At 39.2% G+C, this 21,362-nt stretch overlaps 1 protein-coding gene across 2 annotated transcripts in view; it reads left to right on the top strand.

Annotated features, from left to right (window-relative positions):
• The window catches only part of LOC140488149 (probable E3 ubiquitin-protein ligase HECTD4), a 291,859-nt gene that overhangs the window by 140,237 nt on the left and 130,260 nt on the right, over positions 1–21,362 (top strand). For both annotated transcript variants that reach the window (XM_072587982.1, XM_072587981.1), the window contains exons 25-29: positions 1,146–1,388; positions 14,878–15,070; positions 15,785–15,889; positions 17,105–17,193; positions 18,991–19,166. In XM_072587982.1, coding sequence (XP_072444083.1) covers positions 1,146–1,388; positions 14,878–15,070; positions 15,785–15,889; positions 17,105–17,193; positions 18,991–19,166 — 806 coding nt within the window. The remainder of the gene's footprint in view (positions 1–1,145; positions 1,389–14,877; positions 15,071–15,784; positions 15,890–17,104; positions 17,194–18,990; positions 19,167–21,362) is intronic.

The raw sequence follows: 21,362 nt of genomic DNA, 5'->3' as shown, positions 1-21,362 counted from the left end.
TCCTCATTACTATGGAAATAATATAATTCAAATTACTTTTTTTCTTTATATTTTGATGAAGATATGCGTTGCTGTGTTTAAAGTCTTACAGAATAGATTTGATAAGCTAGTTCAGCATTTTGTAAGGGTGTAACTGCTCAATTTTTCTAATTAACCTGTTCAGAGATGTTATAACACACCTCTGGTGCAAGTGGGACATGAACCGGGTGCCTCAGTCCAGGGGTAGGGATACTATCATTGCACCACAAGAGGGCCCGAGAGTGAGTAGCCTGTTCCGAGATGTTATTACACATAACTGGAGCAGGTGGAATTTGAATGCATGCCTTTTGGCTCAGAGGTAGGGATACTACTACTGCACCACAAGAGCCCCTCGAGAGTAATCATTTGAAAATGCTAATCACCAGTAGGTGAGATTTTAACAAGAACCTCATTCAAAGTATCTGCTGGTTTTGACTAATAACTCTTTATTCTGAATTCTCTCCCCAAATAAATGTTACTATTTTAAGAATTCTTCATTGCAAAAATTGGAAACTTTCATCGTTGAAGCTTTTGTAACTTGAGTAAACCTGTGAGATTTTTGATTGCTATGCTCAACCTGGTATTTTTTGACACACTCCTGGTCCTGATAAGATTTGAACCTGGAATGTCTGGCCCAGAGGTGTAGAGAGTACCATTGTGCCAAAGGCTTCAGTGTGATTTATGTATTTGCAACTTTACTACAAGCTCTGATTTTCGGCTGTTGATTGACATACAATCTCCTAGTTGGAAAGGTTGGAGGTTCCTGTTTGCAGTATGCACTTTGATTTTAAATTTGTGTGATATTCAGCTCAGTGTACTGTCTTTGCTTATTTTGTGACAAAAGTGAGCCAGTGGATACTGTTGTTTATACCTGGTATCAGAAAAGATATCTGGTGACTGCACATTTGTAATCACTCCACACGAAGTACACTCATTGCTCAACTTAAATTTATTTGGAGGGATATGGGCCGGGTGCTGGCAGGTGGAACTAGATTGAGTTGGGATATCTGATCGGCATGGACGGGTTGGACTGAAGGGGACTATGACTCTATAAGTGGGAAATTAAAATGGGCAGTTTTTGTGCTAGAATTAAATATCATTCCATCTTTCAATATTCTTACCGACAGATGCCAGTGGCAGGTTGAAGCTAATGGTGCCTTATCTCCTGCATTGACACCAAGTCCCTCTCCTCTGCCACTAACTATTGAGGAAGACCAGGAGTTCACATATCCATGCGATGCACTCGCACCACCACCTCCAGTCACTGGACACTACTTTGATCTGCCAAGGATTCGTCTACCTCCTGGAATAATGGGAAAACTCAGGGAAATATCTGGCAGAGCACGACCCCAGTTCAGACCAAGTATTAAGTGAGTGTAATCCCTTAAATATCAATGGTTCTGTCTTGTAAAGAGGCAGAGGTATTAAGCTATTAGAATGTTAGTGAGCATATTCAATTATAGGAATAAATGGTTGAGTCTGAATAATTGAATTTTGTCGCAAACTGTTTAGTTCTGTTATGTTATTCTACATTTACACGCTCATTTCCTAGTTTGTGATGAAGTTATCATCTACTACAGTTTGGCAGGGAAACATGAAGCCAAATGGAACTTATAACAGGTTAATTGTACATTAATTAAAGGATAAGTGAATGGAGTGTGCATGTATATATAATATGGGGGGGAAAAGAAATCAGTGATGAGTTTGTCATGTTTAAATTGAAATAAAGCTCTGACTGGGAAGGTAAATGCTTGTCTAACCAATCTTTTTAACCTTTGACGTTTACCAGTAGTAATAGAAGATACTTTTTGTAAGTATTATTGTAACCAAAGTGTTTGCAGATTTGCAGCAGCATCAGAGAAATGGGTGAATCAGAATCTAAAATATGAATGTCTGATTACCCATCCCTGGTCTCTAAATGTAAACTTTGATTGGTGTTAAAATTAAGAATCTGTGTAATTCTTTACTGAAGCAAATTGAATATGGCTGTGACTCTTTCTCCACAATACAAAATAGGATAAGAAGCAATTTTTTTTTTGGAATTTGAATTTGATATTAAAATGGAAGCAGATGAAGATTTAAACCAAGTATTAACTTCCATGGATAAGTTTATCAAAAAGATGGTATCAAAAAATGAGGCATGGTCAGACTTTGACACATTCAGCAAGAGGGAAGGTGGTTCCATAGTGTAATACATATGGAATTCAGATTACATGGCAAAACTGCAAAAATTCTATTTGGAAGTTCTCTAGTCTATGCTGGTATTTAAGTTATTCATGTACAAAAATATTGAGTTTACACAGACATCTAGTTTTGACACGATTTGAATTTGTAGCGAAATACAAGTTACGGGAACAAACGTAAGAAAGTACTAAAAGATTCTTTGAAAAGTATTCCTTTCTGGCAGCCTTGAAAGTGCAAATGGACAATTGCCCATACAACAGAAAATGGAGGACACAGTGTTATTGATTAACAAGGTTGACTAACATACAGGTCGGAGGTGATAGTGCAACAGTAGAATTTTATTTGAGAAGTGAGGACAGAAATATTTCAGTAATTTTAAGTGTCGAAGAGAACCAGTGACTTAGAATAAAAGAATAAACTGCATAATTCCCAAAGGTGTTGTCTCACCATGTTTCAGGTGTGATTCAAAGTACAGTTATACCATGAACTGTCCCAAAAGTTACAATATCTTATTAAAAACTAAACACAATACAGAACATTCGGAAGAAGGTGATAGAGATATTGAACAAAGAAAGGGCATTGTGTTGGCCACAAGGCGATTCTAAACTAGTAATGGATATGTTTGTGACTGAATCTTTGAATTGTGCAGTATTGGGCAAAGGAAAGTAGAGTTGAGGATTATCAGATCAACCATCATCTATCTCATTGCTGGGCTGAATGAGCTACTTCTCTTGCATCTTACGGCTTTGTGCATATGAAACTTCATCTGGAAAATGGCAAATCTATTGTATGTGGAAATCTGTGAAATTACAATTCACACAACTGAAACATTATGGTGTTCCTCAAATAGAACATAACCTCTGGGTGAGGGTGGGATCCAAATCAAGGAGCAGCAAAGGGAACAGACCTTGTGGCAGACAGAGGTGTGGTGAGGGGAAGATGATCTGGGTAGTGAGGTCTAATTGAGGTTGACACAAGTGTTTGAGGATGATGCGTTGTATGCGGGGCTGGTGGGCTGGAAAGTGAGAACAAGAAAGACCCTGTCTTTATTATGATTTAGGGGTGGGGGAGTTTAGTGCAGTGGAGCGGGGAATGGAGGAGGTGCAGTGTAGGTTTGTCTGGATGACAGGATGGAAGCTTGATTGACATAGATGAGTTGGACTGAAAGGTCTATTTCTATGCTGTATGACTCTGTTTGGAAGATAAAAAGTTAATTGTGTTAAAACCACATGGGCTATTTTCCCACCCATGCTCAAATATTAAAAATGTTAGTAAAAGATGCAAGCATATTGGATGAATAATGCAATAATTTCATATAAGCAATGTGATCCATGTGAGATTTGTAAGAAAAACCAAAGTCCACCACCGTAAAAAGATCCGCCTTGAGAATGGTGAGGGATATCAGTGGAGTGACAACTATGGATTTTCTAGTAACTATGGTGACAGTTGAAGAAGAAACCATTTTAATTTTACATTTTGGAGATGTGACAATCAGATTTTGTCAGCTGACAATAACACAATAAATGTTAGGAAATAATTGTGGGTACAGGAATGGAAAAGTGGAATGGGAGTCAACTTGGACTGCAAGGAAAATTTCTCACTGATACTTGGGATAGATTTGCTAACAGTTAACTTAGAGATGTATGAGCAGATATGAACGTAATAGTCATGAATATGGCAGCAAAAAGCTCTTTTGGCATGAGGTGTGTGAAAGGCTTACTGCACAAAATGATTCATAAAATTCATAACATTTTAGTACATTGGCCTACAAAGTACAAGTGTAAATTGTTGGCTGCAATGTTAAGGAATGTCCACGCTAAGAGTTTGCTGCAAGTGGTTGAAGGGCATCGATCAAAAGCTAACCAATATGAACTAAGTCCTGAAGTGCCATCAATAAGAAGTGATTGTCCACCTGCTTGAGAAGGGAAAGCAATTAGCTCAACTTTTTCTATTTGCATTTGAATGTACTGCAAGCAGGCAGAAAGCTTTTCATCACAGTCAAAGTCTGAGAATTCTAATGTAAGGCCATTGAAAATCAATTTCAGCCAAAGAGGTATGGTTTATTATAAAAGAGGGATTTTTTAGAATGGATAAGCATGGGAAAGGTTGTTTAGAAAGATGGGAGAATAATTTTACAGCATGCTAACCAGACTGTTTTTGGATACATTGTTCAGGCTTGCTTGATATAGATTACAAGTTTATAGATTTCAAAGGAGGTATAGAAGTAACTAGGAACCAGGCATTTCTCATGACCATATCTTGCAGAGCTACAACATCAGGCTGTCAGAATTGACATGAAATTAGAGAGAAAAGCAGAGTAATGTTTCAAGTCCTAAAATAGTCACATTGGACTGGAAACATTACTGCTATATCTGCTGATATTCTCCAGCATTCTAGTTTCCTTTTAGATTTTCATCATCTGGAATGTTTTGCTTTTAACACAGTTGAAGCTAACGAAGAAATAACAGTTCTGACAATCAAAGTGAGGGCATCGGTCCTTAAAGACAGCAACCAAAAGTGCGAACTGAGGTCAAATATTTACAAGAAGAGGGTAGTCAATGGAGATATGAGACTAATATAACTAGAGTAGGGAAAATCATGGGAAACTATAACATCTAGTTGAATATACAGGGTGAGGAGCAAAAGGTTAGATCCATTGATTGAAACATGAAGTGTAAAATATGAATACACTCAAACACTGAACCTGGGAGTGAGCTTGTATCTGGAAAGAGATTGCAATCTATTGAGTGTTGTTAGTAGAGGGTGAAGATCAAGTAGTAAGAGTCCTAAAGCGTGAAAGCAAGATTGAGGACATAATTTAACAAAAGACAAAGAATATAGTACAGGTCATGAATGTCAGTAACTTTGCATTAAAGTTAAACATCAAACTATTATTTCCAGAACTGTCACTGATCTCCCCTCTGGAGATTTCCCCTCCAGTCACATAGGCTCCCACCTCACACAGTTCTTTTGCATCCTTCCCAAATTGGCAAACAGGACTGCCTATCATTTCAGCCTATTCCAGCCCTACTGAACCTATTTCTTCCTGTCTTGATTTTGTTTTCTTTCCCCTCAACCCCATTCAGTCTCTTCCCATTTACATTTGTGATTTTTCTGATACATTGTCAGTTTCACAATTTTCAGTTTTCCGGATCCAGCTGCCACTTAGAGTCATAGAACTGTGCACCACAGAAACAGACCCTTCGGTCCAATTCGTCCATGCCAACTAGATATCCTAAATTAATTTTGCCCCACTTGCCAGACTTGGTTCATATCTCTCTAAAATCTTCCTATTCATATATCCATCCAGATGCCTTTTAAATACTGTAATTGTACCAGCCTCCGTCACTTTCTCTGACAGCTTCTTCTGTACACGCACCACCCTCTGCATGAAAAAGTTGCCTGTTAGGTCCCTTTTAAGTCTTTTCCCTCTAGTTCTGGACTCCTCCACCTCAGGGAAAAGACCTTGACTATTTACCCTATCCATGCCCCTCATGATTTTATAAACCTCTATAAGGTCACTTCTCAGCCTCCGATGCTCTAAGGGAAAACAGTCCCAGCCTATTTAGCTTCTCCCTGTATCTCAAATCCTCCAACCCTGGCGACATTCTAGTTAATCTTTTCTGAGCACTTTCAAATTTTACATCATGCTTCCGATAGGAGGGAGACCAGAATTGCAAGCACTGTTCCAACAGTGGCCGAACCAATTTCCTGTACAGCCGCAACATGACCTCCCAACTCCTATACTCGGTGCTCTGACCAATAAAGGAAAGCATAATAAACGTCGTCTTCACTATCCAATGTACCTGAGACTCCACTTTCAAGTGACTATGAACCTGCATTCAAAAATCTCCTTGGTCAGCAACATTTCCCAGGACTTTACCATTCGGTGTATGAGTCCTGCCCTGATTTGCCTTTCCAAAATGAAGTATCTCGCGTATATCTAAATGAAACTCCATCTGCCACTCCTCAGCCCACTGGCCCATCTATCAAGATCCTGTTGTACACTGAGCTAACCTTCTTCACTGTCTACTGCACCTCCAATTTTGGTGTCATCTGCAAACTTGTTAACTATACCTCCTGTGTTCACAGCCAAATCCTTTATATAAATGACGAAAAGCAGCGTACCCAGTACTGATCTTTGTGGCACACTGCTGGTAGCAGGCTTCCAATCTAAAAAGCAGCCCTCCACCACCATCCTCTGTCTTCTACCTTCGCCAGTTCTATATCCAAATGGATAGTTCTCCCTGTATTCCGTGTGATCTAACCTTGCTAACCAGTCTACAATAAGGAACCTTGTTGAACACCTTACTGATGTCCATATAGATCATGTCCACTGCTCTGCCCTCCTCAATCCTGTTCATTACTACTTCAAAAAAAACTCAATCAAGTTAATGAGACATGATTTTCCACACAAAAAGCCATGTTAACCATCCCTAATCAGTCCTTGCCTATCCACATACATGTAAATCCTGTCCCTCAGGATTCCCTCCAACAACGTGCTCCCAATGACCTCAGGCTCACTGGTCTATAGTTCCCTGGCTTGTCCTTTTTTCTTAAATACTGGCACTACGTTAGCCAACCTCCATTCTTCCAGCCTCTCACCTGTGACTATCGATGATCCAAATATCTCAGCAAGGGGCCCAGCAATCACTTCCTTAACTTCCCACAAAGTTCTTGGGTACGCTTGATCAAGCCCTGGGGATTTTATCCAACTTTATGCATTTTAAGACATCCAGCACCACCACCTCTCTATTTTTGAGATGTCAGCATCTTTTTCCTCACATTCTGTATCTTCCATGTCCTTCTCCGTAGTAAACACTGATGCAAAAGTCTTCACTATAGATGTGTACTTCCTCTACATTCCACCCCTTCACGATGGACTGAAGGCTCTGCACTCCTTCTTTGAAAAGAGGCATTAAATGTCGTGCTTTCATCCGCCACTACCCTTCCTTGCCTGGCTGAACTCCTCCTCACTTTGAAAAAGTTTTCCTTTAAATCATCTCACTTTCTCCAAGTCAATGGTGAAGCTGTGGGTGCCTGCAAATTCACAGATGACACTGACATAGGTGGGAAAGTAAGTTGCAATGAAGAAATAATTTTGATTTGATTTATTATTGTTGCATGATAGTGAAAAGTATTGTTTTGTATGCTAACCAGACAAATCATATCTTACAAATGTACGTTAGGACAGAATACAGACTATAGTGTTACAGCTACAGAGAAGTTGCAGAGAACAATCAACCCTAATATCTAAAGGGTCCATTCATTAGTCTGATAACAGTGGGGAAGAAGCTGTTCTTAAGTCTGTTGGTTTGTGTTTTCAAACTTCTGTATTTTCTGCCCGATAAAGGAAAGATTTACAAGTAGATATGAATAAGTTTCATAGAATCCCTACAGTGTGTAAACAAGCAACAAATCCACACAGACCCTCCAAAGAGTAACCTACCCAGACCCATTCCCCTACCCTATCATCCTACATTTACCCCTAACTAATGCACCTAACCTACTATGGGCACTGAACACTATGGGCAATTTAGCATGGCCATTTCATGGGCAATTTCACCTGACCAGCAAATCTTTGGATTGCGGGGGGAAACCTGGAGGAAACCCATGCAGACACGGGGAGAATGTACAAACTCGGCACAGACAGTCGCCCAAGGCTGGAATGGAACCTGGTGTTGTGAGGCAGCAGTGCGAACCACTGAGCCACCGTGCAGCCTTAAAGTTAGGTGAATAGGCCAAAATTTACCAGCTGAGGTTTATTGTGAATAACTGTGAGGTCATCCATTTTGGTCAGAGGAATAGAAAAGCAACATATTATCCAAATATAGAGGTACAGGTAGTTCTGCAATAACACTCATTTCGGTAGCGTGATTTGGCTATCACGTCGCTGATGAATTAAGGAACGTATTTTGGAGAATACTTGCCTCCTTTTGGCAATAGTGTGATGGGCATCAGCTTGCGTGCTTTGTTCTGCTCATGTGTTGATGTGCATGCTGAAATCTCCGTGCCATTCTGCACATTTACCAGTATCAGCACATGCATGATGTCAGTGCCATTCTGCACTTGCACGATGTGAGCTCCAGGCTTCATGCCATTCTGTGCATGCGCCAAAGTCAGCTGCTAATAGAGCAGTCTTCTGTGTGATACTGTACAGAGAGCAGCTTTCTTACATTTTTAAAAAATATACTTTGTTAAATTTACTTTCGTTAATAAATATGATTTCAACTTTCAGGCTGCATAATACTTTGCATTAGACTTTTGGATGGTGTTCGAACGATCTTGAGTGATATCTTTTGCTGGGCTGCCCCTAACCCTACTTTTCCCATAGGCCACGTTATTTCTATTGAGCGGTTCTCTATTAAGCGAGGTTTCGTTGAAACGCAACCATGGCATTATAGCAGAACTGTCTCTACTTTGAAAATGTTCAGTGTAGAAGGCACTGAGTGTCCTGAGTCACAGAAAACAAGTATACAGGTAATAAGGCAGGCTAATGGAAATTTAGCAATAATTGCTCAAGGAAGTATATAAAGGGGAGTGTTGCTGCAAATGTACATGATATCATTGAGACCGTACCTCGAGTATTGCATGCGATTTTGGTCCTCTGACCTGAGGGGATGTAGTTGCATTGGCAGCAGTTCAGAGGATGTTCAGTGAATTGATTCCAGAGATGAGGGGTTTGTCTTGTGAAGAGTGGGCAATTTGGGCCCATACTGTCTGGAATTTAGAAAAATGAGAGGAGATCAAATTGAGGTATTTCATATGCTAATGGGGATTGACAAAGTAGACTTAGAAAGGATGTTTCCTTATATTGGGCAATCTAGAATTAGAGGTCATAGTTTTAAGATAAGGGGTCGTAGATTTCACACACAGATGAGATACTCCTCTTCTCAAAGGGTTGAGAATCTGTAAACCTCAGGATTAAGTAAATGCTGGAACATTTAAGTATAAGGAGGAGAGAGACAAATTTTTAATTACTAATGATTGAAGGATATGAACTTTGGGCAGGAAAATAGAGTTGAGGCCATGATGAGATCTGCCATGATTGTGTCAAATCATATAGCAGACTTGAGGGGCTGAATTTCCCGTTCCTGCTTTGAGTTCTTATGGGTTCTAATATCACCTTGTAGAGTATGTAGAATGTTCCTTGTTCCCATCATACTTATGTTCCCACCCATACTTCTTTATTCAGTTACACTGATTATATCAGTGCTGCTTTGTGCTATCATCCAGAATTGTGGGGGGTGGGGGGAAGGTTTTGCTTCCAATTTTTCCATCTTTGTCACGTTTATGTGGACCATCTCTGACAACCTACCTTCCCCTACTTGAACATAGGACATAGAACGTTGCAGCACAGTACAGGCTGCACTGACCTGTGGAACCAATCTGAAGCCCATCTATCCTACACTATTCCATTTTCATGCATATGTTTATCCAATGACCAATTAAATGCACTTAAAGTTGGCAAGTCTACTACTGTTGCAGGCAGTACGTTCCACGCTCCTCCTACTCTGAGTAAAGAAACTACCTCTGGCATCTGTCCTGTATTTGTCACCCCTCAATTTAAAGCTATGTTCCCTTGTGCTAGCCATCACCATCAAGGAAAAAGGCTCTCACTATCCACCTTTTTGTTTTTAACCCTCTGATTATCTTCTATCTCAATTAAGTCACCTCTCAACTTCCTCTCTAACGAAAACAGCCTCAAGTCCCTCAGCCTTTCCTCATAAGACATTCCCTCCATACCAGGCAACATCCTAGTAAATCTTCTCTGAACCCTTTCCAAAGCTTCCACATCCTTCCTTTAATACAGTGACCAGGACTGTATGCAATACTCCAAATGCTGCCGCACCGGAGTTTTGTACAACTGCAGCATGACCTCATGGCTCTGAAACTCGATCGCTGTACAATATGCCGCTTTAACAGCCCTATCAACCTCACTAACATCCACTATACACCCACTGATGCCTTCGGTTACCTTGTCTATGTCATCTCAAACTGTACTGGATTCTATTCCATTCTCCCAGTTTCTCTGTCTCTGGCAAATCTGAGCTTGCTGCAATGTTCCAGTGAAGCTCAACATAAACTATTAGGGTAGCACGATGTTTTCTGCTTTACAACTTCTTGGACCAATATTGAGTTCCACAATTTCAGAGCATGACATCTGTTCTCCGTCTCTCATATCCCCTTGCTTCTTTGCCACCATTAGAACTCCATTTGTGGGTGTCGTCGCAACTTGCTCCTCCCCCATCTGCATCATCGTAACCACCATTTTCCAGCCACTTTTAGTTCTGCAGAAGTCCTATCGAGCTCAAAATATAAATCTTTCTTTTTGTCTGTCTACACATGCTGCCAAATCTGTGTTTTCCAGAATTTTCTGTTTTTGTTCGATTTACAACATCTGTAGTGTTTTTGCGGTTACAACCTTCTGTACCTAGTGGCAATCATGTATGATCCAGAAGTCTTAAGACTGAATTAATTCAATTCAAAGATTATAAAAGATATTGAACAGCAAGAATTATCAATTTGGAGAGAGTTTGTGGTATACGTAGTTGCCAGGTAAGGCTAGCTTTTCCCTATCTCTTAAACGAATATGCACAGCAAAAGGGTTTCCTGATTGGACTTATAAGGCTAAAGCAAGTCTGAAAGCATGAGGTTTTGAGGAAAACTGGGGTCCAAGATATGAGTAGGTTCACCTAAAGCAGGAAAGTATGTTTTGAAGATTTTCTTGGTTTTGTCAGCAACAATACTTGGGAATGTAGATCAATTGATGTTAAAGCTATGTTTCTGCAGAGCATTCAGTTCAAAAGAGAAATTTTTTTTCACTTTCTGAAAGAGGTAGCAAGCATAATCGGGGCACTCTAGAAATTAATTAAATGCCTCTAGAGTTTGCTACTTCTAACTAAGGTCCATTGTATTAAGATTGGGCTGTCTCGAGTTGAATGCAAACCTGTCATGTTTTACTCTCACCATGGAGGACAACTTTCCAGCATCTGGGCGCATGCACTTTTTTTTAATGGACTGTGAGCAGTGAATTTTAAAACATTGTCATAAATAGACATAGTGCAGAATTCAAAATTGGAAGTCGCACTTTTGAAGCCTCCAAGTACATTGGGTATGGAATTAGCAAAATGTTGTCTTCCATCAGAAATTTTAATTTGAAAACTTTAGCAGATTGCTGTTGGTCAATTAGAGTTTAGATCAGAGTGGTGCCTAGTTGGTCAGTTAAAGCTTCATAAAAAAATGCAGCAACTTCAAAAAGTGAATAGTAGTTGTGAACTCTGATGGAACAACTGAATTGGCTGCGTACCTAAACAAAACCAGATGTCAGTTTTGAGATCTTGCAGTTGAGTTCAAAAATGAAAAATGCCAAATTTGAAGATATGCAGAAAAACAAGATATTGAAAAAATTTAAATTTAAATTTTGAAATTTACATCATTGGAGCTTATTGTTTTTATCTAAATCTTTGTTGTACATTCTCAAATACAGGTGTATTTGTGATTTTCTTTTGACAGGGAGAGGTTGGTAAATGTCCTTTTAGCTCAGGCAGCTAAAAAGATCAGAAGAGTAGTAAAATATGCATTAATGACCATCTTGTGTTGAGGTGCTAAATATGGCATTTTTCTCCGTGAAAATATTGGAAAATATTGTAAAGAGTTCAGCAGTAATACCCATTGAATGTTATGTTGTTGGGAAAATGTACATTTGATGAAATTACGCATGATAAAAGACTGAAGATCGATACTGTACTTTTAAAATGGATGTTAGAGGTTGAAGAAATTTCCCATTGAAAGGGGGGAGTGCAGCAGTCAACCATTTGATTTCTTTACAAAGAAACGAGTAACCTCTAAGAAAATAGTAGGAGTACTAGAAAAAAAAAGAGGTCTGGAACTATATTGTGCACCAAAAACCTAATTCGAGTATAATAATCTGTCATTTTGTCTTTTTTGTGTTGGTTTTCATTTATTTTGGTAATTATATTCATTCAAGAACAAAGAAAATTTACAGCCCAGGAATCGGCCCTTTGGCCCTCCAAGCCTGAGCTGATCCAAATCCACTGTCTAAACCTATTGCCCAATTCCTAAGCACCTGTATCCCTCTGCTCCCCACCTACTCATGCATCTGTCCAGACGCACCTCAAGTGAATCTACTGTGCCTACCTCTGCTGGCAACGTGTTCCAGGCACCTACCACCCTCTGTGTAAAGTACTTGCCGCGTATATTCCCCTTAAACTTTTCACCTCTCACCTTGAATGCGTGACCTCTCGTTGTTGAATCCCTCACCCTGGGAAAAAAGCTTACCTCTATCTACCCTGTCTATACCCTTCATGATTTTTTAGACCTCAATCAGATCCCCCCTCAATCTCCTTTTTTCTAATGAAAACAATCCTAACCTATTCAACCTCTCTTCATAGCTAGCACCTTCCATACCTGGCAACATCCTCGTAAACCTTCTCTGTACCCTCTCCAAAGTGTCACATCGTTTTGGTAATATGGCGACCAGAACTGAACACCGTATTCTAAATGTGGCCGAACCAAAGATTTGTACAATTTTAACATGACCTGCCGGCTCTTATCCTCAATACCCTGTCTGATGAAGGCAAGCATGCCATATGCCTTCTTGACCACTCTATCCACATGTGCAGCCACCTTCAGGGTAAAATGGACATGAACTCCCAGATCTCTCTACTCATCAACTTTTCCCAAGGCTCTTCTCTTTACAGTATAGTTTGCTCTAGAGTTAGACTTCCCAAAATGCATCACCTCACATTTGCCTGGATTGGACCCCATCTGCCATTTCTCCACCCAACTCTCCAATCTATGTATGTTCTCCTGTATTCTTTGACAATTCCCTATGCTTTCTACAACTCCACCAACCTTTATGTCATCTGCAGACTTATTGATCAGACTAACAATCCCCCTTCCAGATCATCTGTGTATATTACAAACAACAGCGGTACCAGCACTGATCCCTGTGGAACACCACTGGTCACCTTTCTCCATTTCAAGAAACTCCCTTCAGCTACTACTCTGTCTCCTTTTGCAAAGTAATCTTTGACAATCTCACCCATTTTCTCAGGTTCGACACACAACCTTCATTCCTTATCCTTTAGTGGACCAACCCTAATTCTGCTCGCTAAAGCTATTTCATACCCCTTTTAGCCCGCTTGCTTCCTCGTTTAAGAATGGTTCTACTTTCCCAATATTCCTCCAAGGTCTGTTCTGTTCTTAGCTGCCTGGACCTTATGTTCGCTTCCCTTTTCCTCTTGGCTAGTCGCACAATTTCTGCTGTCATCCACGGTTCACGAATCTTGCCTTTCCTATCCCTGCACCATCTTCAACCTATCTTTGAAAGCCTCCCACATATCAAATGTGGACTTTCCTTCAAATAGCTGTGTCCAATCCATATTTCCCAACACCTGCCTAATTTTGATATAATTGGCCTTGACCCAGTTTAGTACACGTCCCTTAGGATCACTGTCATCTTTGTCTACGAGTATTCTAAAACTTACAGAATTGTAATCACTATTCCCAAAGAAATTTAATCTTAAGAAATGCAAAAGGGACAAGCCTATTATCTGGAAAAGTCTGGCAGAGGTGCTTAAGATCGAATGGAACTAGAGAACTGGTGATGGTTATATGTTAGTTGTGAGCTAATGGGTGAGAATTAGGTCTGTAAATGTTGGGGTGTTGGAATTTTGTGTATGTTGAAGTAAAGTAAGTACATGTGTGAATTCTGTCTAACCAACACATTAACTTCTGATGTTTTAACAATGGTGAATGACTCTTGTGGTATGGTTCCATGAGTACTAGCAGCATGCTATTCAGTGGTGGAAGGTGCATTTCAACTAAGCCTTTTTCCTCTCTTCTGACATCCATACATTCATGTCCTTTCTATCAACAGTTGAGTAATTATCAAGGAAACAGAAGTTGGAATTTATTTTGTACCTTTCCCAGCTTATAGCCACTGAAAGCACCTGCAGCAACCACAATATCATATCAGAACACTTCTATTAATGAAGAGTGGCTTGCAAGCCTGGAACCTTTGTGGTTATTTTGGCTCATTTTGCCACATTGCTTGGCACTTGCCATTGTGAGATGTTCAGTTCTACAGAAATAGCATTAAAATATTTAATTACAATGAAAATAGATGAAGCTTTGAGTACAGTTTTTACTGTACCATTGCCCTTTTTCTTTAATTGCGCCATGTCTCTGGATTGGAAATTTCAGGACCAGTAACTTGTACACATTATTATTTTCCCAAATAAGATAATGCAGCAGTTATGGTGCTGCCTGGCTGGATATGATGCAGTTAGCAAATTTGACCATTATGGAGATCCGAAAGGCATGTTCAAGATTGCAGTACAGCACACTACCAACACAATAATAATTTATTTCCTTGCTCGCTCACTTTTCCTCGCTCACTCTTCCTCTCTCTCTCTTTCTCTTTCTTCCTCGCTCGCGCTCTCTTCCTCTCTCTCTTCCTCGTTCGCTCTCTCTTCCTCACTTGTGCGCTCTCATTCTCAGAAAGCAATGCCAAAGGCAATTGCAATCCAAAGCAGTTAGTTGCTAGGATGTTGCAGGATTAGGTTTTCAGACTTAAAATGATTCTGGTGATGCAGTTCTTAAAGTGAATTTTGGCCACTAATGATACGTTTTATCTCTTGATTCTAGGGAAGTGATTCAGCCTGATGTGATGGAAGAAATGGTGGTGTCATGTGTGATCAAACATTTGAATCTGATTGATGCACTGCAGTCTCTGATTAATTTCCAGTACCGAGAGGAACACCTGGAAGAGTATGATCTACTGTGTAAAATAATGGGAGAAACGTTCAAAAAACTTAATGCTATGGAGAGGCAACTTCAGGTAAATTTGGAAGTAGAAGTGAACCTTAGCACGGCTGATTTGTGGAAATGGGGATATGTGGGAGCATTTAAAAGTTTTCTATTTGGTGAATAAGAGTTTTGGAGAGTTCCCTGAAGCCATTTTTGTAAACACTTCTAATAATGAACGGGTGAAGATACGATGCATGTTTGTTTTGAAAGTTTAAATTTTTAATAATGCAATCTGAAGTATATTTAACAGTTGGTAAGTATTTGCTCAGTTGAAATATCATTTATCCTATTTAACAGTTGGTAAATATTTGCTGAGTTGATACGTAATTTATCCTGAAATCCCAGATTTGACTGTAAAATAGTTTTCATTTATACTGAAAATTAAACTAAAAATGTTTTTTCACTCATTCCCGTTCATTCTCACTGTTCTTTGCACAAAAACCTGCCGTCAGATAATCAAGTTGCTACCTATCAAGCCGATGTTTGCTGCAATCTGAGAATGTTTAAGTGCTTCAATTATCTCTCCAACACTTTTTCCGATGTGTAAAAGAAGTATGCAGTACTTTCTCAGTGATTCACTTGTGCCTAGTTTTAGTTGAATAGTCAGCAGTTTTATTCAAACAGTTTGTAAAAAAAAATCTCTCATTCATGTTGTTAGGCACACATCTAGATGTTTTCTTGGATTGGTTTATTCTTTAAGATGATGTTTACACTTGCTTTCTTTTGTGTTTTTATCATCTCCTAGAGTGTAGCCGAGCTTGAACAGAAGTGGCAGAATGAAATGGAAGATTGTCAGCAAGGGAAACTAGAAAACAATCTGCCTTTTTTTCATGACTATCACTTCAATGAGGTTAGCATTTGAATGTAAAAATGATTAAAGTCATCTTTGCTAATAACATAGAAACAAAATCACTGATACCTCATACTCCTCTGAGGTCTCACTGGAAATGTGGGGAACTGATTTCAACACTGACCACAAATGTGCCTTTGAAAATTGAGTATAGCATAGTGTTGCTTTTGCTTTCCATTTCAGATGTGAGTGGAAGGTAAATGGAACAAAATCTGTAAATGCAAAGATTGTGCAGCATTTATGAAGTGTGAAATGGAGTGTTCCCAGACTCCATTGAGAGAGGTCAGCAACCTGAAACTTTTGCTTTGTTCCTCACTTCACAAATGCCTGTCCTGAGTATTTCTAGTATTTTTTTTTGTTTTGATTTCAGATTTACTGTATTTGCAAGTTTCCTTTTGGGGAATTGAAGGACACAGTGTGCACCAATCCGCAATAACTCTGTCTGATCCTGAGACCTATTTGGCCAGGCACTTCTGTTTACTTAATATTCCATAATATCTGCAAGTCAGGGCTTCATGCAGGAGCTCATTGCAAAATTAGTTTTTCAACATACCCAGAATGTGTGAAAGAACAAAACAACCTGTAGTTCAGAAGTAGTAAATAATCAATCCCATGACTTTGCATGAAGTGCAAGTGATCATGCACATTTATGCAATGTTTGGGTGAGAGAGATTTGAGAAATTGTTTTTGGTCTAATGAGCTATTACAAAGGTTGAATCTTCAAACCTTATTGAATATCTTGTTTTTGAGTTATTGTCCACAAAACAGAGATAATGGACTTGCAGTTTTGAAGCAGTTGGTGGTGTGTCCAGTGTGGTGTGCCTCTCTCCTTGAAAACTGTCCTAATTACTTTTTGAAGTATCACTGTTGCTTTTTCAGAAATATAGCAACACATCTTTTCTACCAGGATTGCTAGTGTTGGTTGAGAAAGTAATGTTGACCAGACATCAAGAGTTTCTTGCTCTTTAAAGAATACTCTGAAATTTGTGTCCACCACCTTATGTGACAGATGCATTACTCCTTAACTATTCCCCTGAAATATTAACTCCAGTTCTGTAAACTGTCCAGCATGAGGCGACAGTGAAACTTTAATAAATGGATATTCTTATTCCTGAACTTGGGAAGCAATTAATTTCTAACTCATCAAACAAATCACACTGGTTTGAAAACTGATGCTTTGATTCCAAAATTCAATCTAATTTTATTTTTCTCCAGAGCAAAATCAAGGAGTTAGAACTGCTGTGCTCCCTGAAGGAGATGCCATTTGACTCTAATGACTTGGAAAACATGGTCCTTTTATTAAGGTATGATGACATTTATAAACTACGGGTCTGATACTTAATTGATAGATTATTTGTTTAGCCGATCCTGGGCACAGAAAGTGTAAGTTGAACAGTTTTATTCTTCTGGAAATGTATAGGCAAAAATAAGGTAGAGTCCCATTCCTGATTTTATTCCCAGCACCACCTGCTAGAAAGTGCATGCTTGTGAATTGCAGGTGCACATAGGCTGTATGCTATACTTCACAGTTGGATATTTTGGCAACACTCATTGTGTGGGCTCTTAATGTGAACAGTGTTTATTTGTACAAAGTATTGAATGGCTGCCAGAGCATGGTACTGTCAAAAAGTGAGGTGTGATAACTAGAAAGGAAAAGTTCACTTGAACTTGAATGCAAAATAGAAAGTTTATGGTTCCTGCAACTTCTGATGTGCGTAGTCTTTCTAGTATTTTTGTGTTGGTTCAGCTTTCAATCGAATACATCTTACAAAATAATCACGAAACAGTGACTGTAGTTAAGACTTTTGTAGATGTCTGTCCTTATTTTCGCATCCCTCGTCTTGAATCACTTCACAAGTGAGTGCCAAAAGTACTAAAATAAACATGTCTGTTTCCATGCTGTATGACTCTGATTCTGACTCTGACTCTTACGAAGTGAAAATCAAGTTGGTGTGTAATTCAGCTGATTTGTTGCTGTAACAAGTCAACTGTGATTGTTGGAAAAACCTAAATAGAAGTTAGAGTGGACCATTCAGCCCATCAAACCCACTCCTCCATTCAATGAGATCATCTACTTCAAAACTATTTTCTTGCACTATTCCCTTATCCCTTGACATTTTGAATATGTATACATCTTTTAATCTGTGTTGAACATGGTCCATGATTGAGCTTCCATATCCCTTTGGGGTTGAGATTTCCAAAGATTCACACCCTTTTTGAGTAAAGAAATACCTTCTCATCTCAGTCCTAAATTGTATACCTGTTATTCTGAGACAGTCCTCTGGTTCTAGACCTCATTCCCCAGCCAGTGGAAATATCCTGCTTCTACCCTGTCAAGAATTTTGTTAGGGTTGACTGAGATCATCTCTCATTCTTCTAGTGTCGATTTAGTCAATTTAACTGTTCCTTACAAGATAACCGCTCCATCCCCAGAATTAATTTGAGACCCTTAATTGGAAGTCTCTGTGGCAAATGTTTAGTTTCTCTGCCATTTCCTTATTTCCCATTATAACTTTTCCTGACTTCACTTGTGTTGTACTTACATTTGTTTAGATCTTTTTTTTTCTTTTTACAGACCCATTGAAGCTTTACTGGTCTTTTTCTGTTAGTTTGCTCTCATTCCATTTACCCTTTCTTAGTCTTTTTATTCGTAGTCTTTTGCTGAATTCTAAGATGTTCCCAGTCCTCTTGTTTACCGCTTGTTTTGACAATTTAATAGGTTTCTTCCTTAACCCTTTCTCATTTATTGCTAATTTAATCCTTAATTTCTTTTATTAGCCACAATTGGAGAATGTTCCTTGCTGATGTTTTGTGCATTAAAGGGATGCAAGCTTGTTGCAAACTGTGTTCCTAATTTTATTGTCATGTATAAACTCCACAGTGGGGAAAGTTTGGTGCAGAGCTCCGCTTTGAAAAACATATTGCTCCCCTTTACAACCTTTAATAAAAATAAACGTTCTGTTGTGATGCTAGAGGCAATTTTTTTCACTCTCTTTGTACCAGTATTTTGATACCCAGGATACTGAATTTCAAGTAGAATGTACTTATTTTGCTGTTTATTCTTGTCTATCTTTTCACCATTTTTCCTTTTTTATTACCAGGGAGAAATTTGGTCAAGAGGTGAACTCTTTGATGCCAAAATCTTCACATTCTTTAGCAAAAACAAAAACTTTGGTGAAAAGTTTGATGAATCGAGCTGAGCTGTTGTTGCATGTTACCATAGCGGCACAGGCTGGTCTGACTAGGAGTATTTCAGGAACCCCAGCTGACACGCCAGGTATTGGCCCTGACGCAAATGAGCGAAGTTCGAAAGAACAAAAAGACTTTTGCTGTTCTAATCAAATGTGTTTTGCATCAAGTATTTAATTTGTGTTTAACTTTAGAATTCAAAATTGTATGTTGAGACTGGTAAGGGAGAGGTATGCTCCAGTTAATGGGGCACTGACACCTGTGCTGGGGATTGTAGGATTTGTGCCATTGGGATTATCTACAGCTGAACCCATGACTGGGCCGATGTTCTAGAGAACCACGTAACTAGTAAAGTGGTTAAATTAAGTATCAAAGAATCCCTACAGTATAGAAGCAGACCATTCGGTCCATCAAGTCCACACTAACCCTTCAAGCAGCAGCCCATCCAGACCCATCCTGTCTCTGTAACCCTGCATTTCATGGCTAATTTACTAGCCTGCACATCCGCGAACACTATGGGCAATTTAGCAGGCAGTCCACCTAACCTGCACATATTTGGACTGTGACCCAGATTTGGGGAGAATGTGCAAGTTCCATTCAGGCACTCGCCTGAGGGTGGAAGCAAAGAGCGAGGTCCCTAGCACTGTGAGGCAGCAGTGTGAATCACTGAGACACGTGCCGCCCATAGTTGGGGCAATTGATCAATTTTGCACAGTTATAATAAATAACAAATTAGAAACATGACAAGAAAGAAGGGTATAATATGAGAAATAATAAACCGGATTAGCAGGGATAGTGTATACAAATTTAAGAATAAGTCAACGGATAAAGTAGAAACTACAAAAATAGTAAAAGAGCCAAACTAATGGTTCAGCATTTGAATGCACATAGTTTTCAGAGCAAATAAATAAAATTTCATAGCACAAATAAAAATTAGAAACATGACTAGAGGATGACATAGATTGGGATCTAAATATTGTAGGGTACAGGAAATTTAGGAAGAACAGGAAGCTAGGAAAAGGTGGAGGGTGGTTCTCCTAATTAATGGCATTCGTACATGTCCCAAGTTGAAGAAACCAAGGTGTAGAAGTGGTTTAGGTAGGAATGCTACAGGCAATAGTTACTTGTGGGAGTGGTGTTCTGGCCTCCTGTCAATAACAGGTAGGATGTAGTATAAATCAAGACATAATGAGGGTTTTTAACCCAAGTATATACTGGATAAGTCAGATGGGCAAATGTAGCCTAGATATTTTCAAAGAATATTTTCAGGAGAGTCTTAGAACTACATGTTCAGGAGTCAACGGGAGAGCAGGCTACAATAGCAATGTGTGCATATGGTTGATTAATGACCTTGTCATGAAAGTGCCTCTAGGTAAAGGCAATAAAGCAGAGTTAGATTAATTAGCTAACAAATTAGATTAAGATTAAGATGCCCCATTGAATTAACATGCTGAAGTCAAGCCCTACAACTCCTGATTTTATGAAAGTATCTGAAATTCCTCAATTTATCTGTCTTTTATAGCCAGGTTGACTGGAAGCAGATGCAGGTTTCTCTGCTTAAATAAGTAGATTCTAGCTGCAGATAAACAATTATGAACTGTCAGCATGTACATCTGCTAGTTGAAACTCTCTCGACCCCCACCATCCCATAAACATCCCCTCTAGACAAGAAAAATGTGTTTGATGAACAGAGGGAAAGACTGGGAAGGCATCACTGGTCCCTGTTCACAGGGTTCACTAAGGTGGTCCTTTTGGCTTGTTATAGGTGCTGCTCCTTCTCCAGATCCTTTTACCTGATGACTGGTTGACACTTACTGAAACTCTCTGGCTTACTGCTTATGGACCACGACTGAGAGAAACTGCTGAGGGAAAAAGTAAATTGGCCTTTTTTTAGGCTTAAGATTTTTTTTTAAACTACAAAGGCAAAAGTCAGCTTTGCATTTTTGGAAATCTGTTGTCGTCTTCCATCTGTTCACACTCTAACCTGGGTTAGCTACCAGAAAGCCAATCGTTACTGTTGTTGGCTGGCAGAAGGCCTTTGACATCGATTTGTGGACTAAAACCAGTTATCAATAAACTGGATGTTATCGGCCAAGTCTTCACTAAACTTCCCCTATTCCCTGAAAAAGCAACTGTGTTAGCAGTGCTTAAAATATTACTTTCAAAAATTGCAGTAATCCTTCAACAGTCCTTGATTTTTAAAACTGTTCTTTTCCTGTATCAGTCCATAATCAAAAATACAGGAAAATATAAAGACATGGTTTTTACATGTTGCAATGACGTA

Source organism: Chiloscyllium punctatum, chromosome 17 (genome assembly GCF_047496795.1).
Source record: "Chiloscyllium punctatum isolate Juve2018m chromosome 17, sChiPun1.3, whole genome shotgun sequence".
Lineage (NCBI taxonomy): Eukaryota > Metazoa > Chordata > Chondrichthyes > Orectolobiformes > Hemiscylliidae > Chiloscyllium > Chiloscyllium punctatum.
Note: the sequence above shows the minus strand (reverse complement) of the source record. Positions and strands in the feature narration are given on the sequence as shown.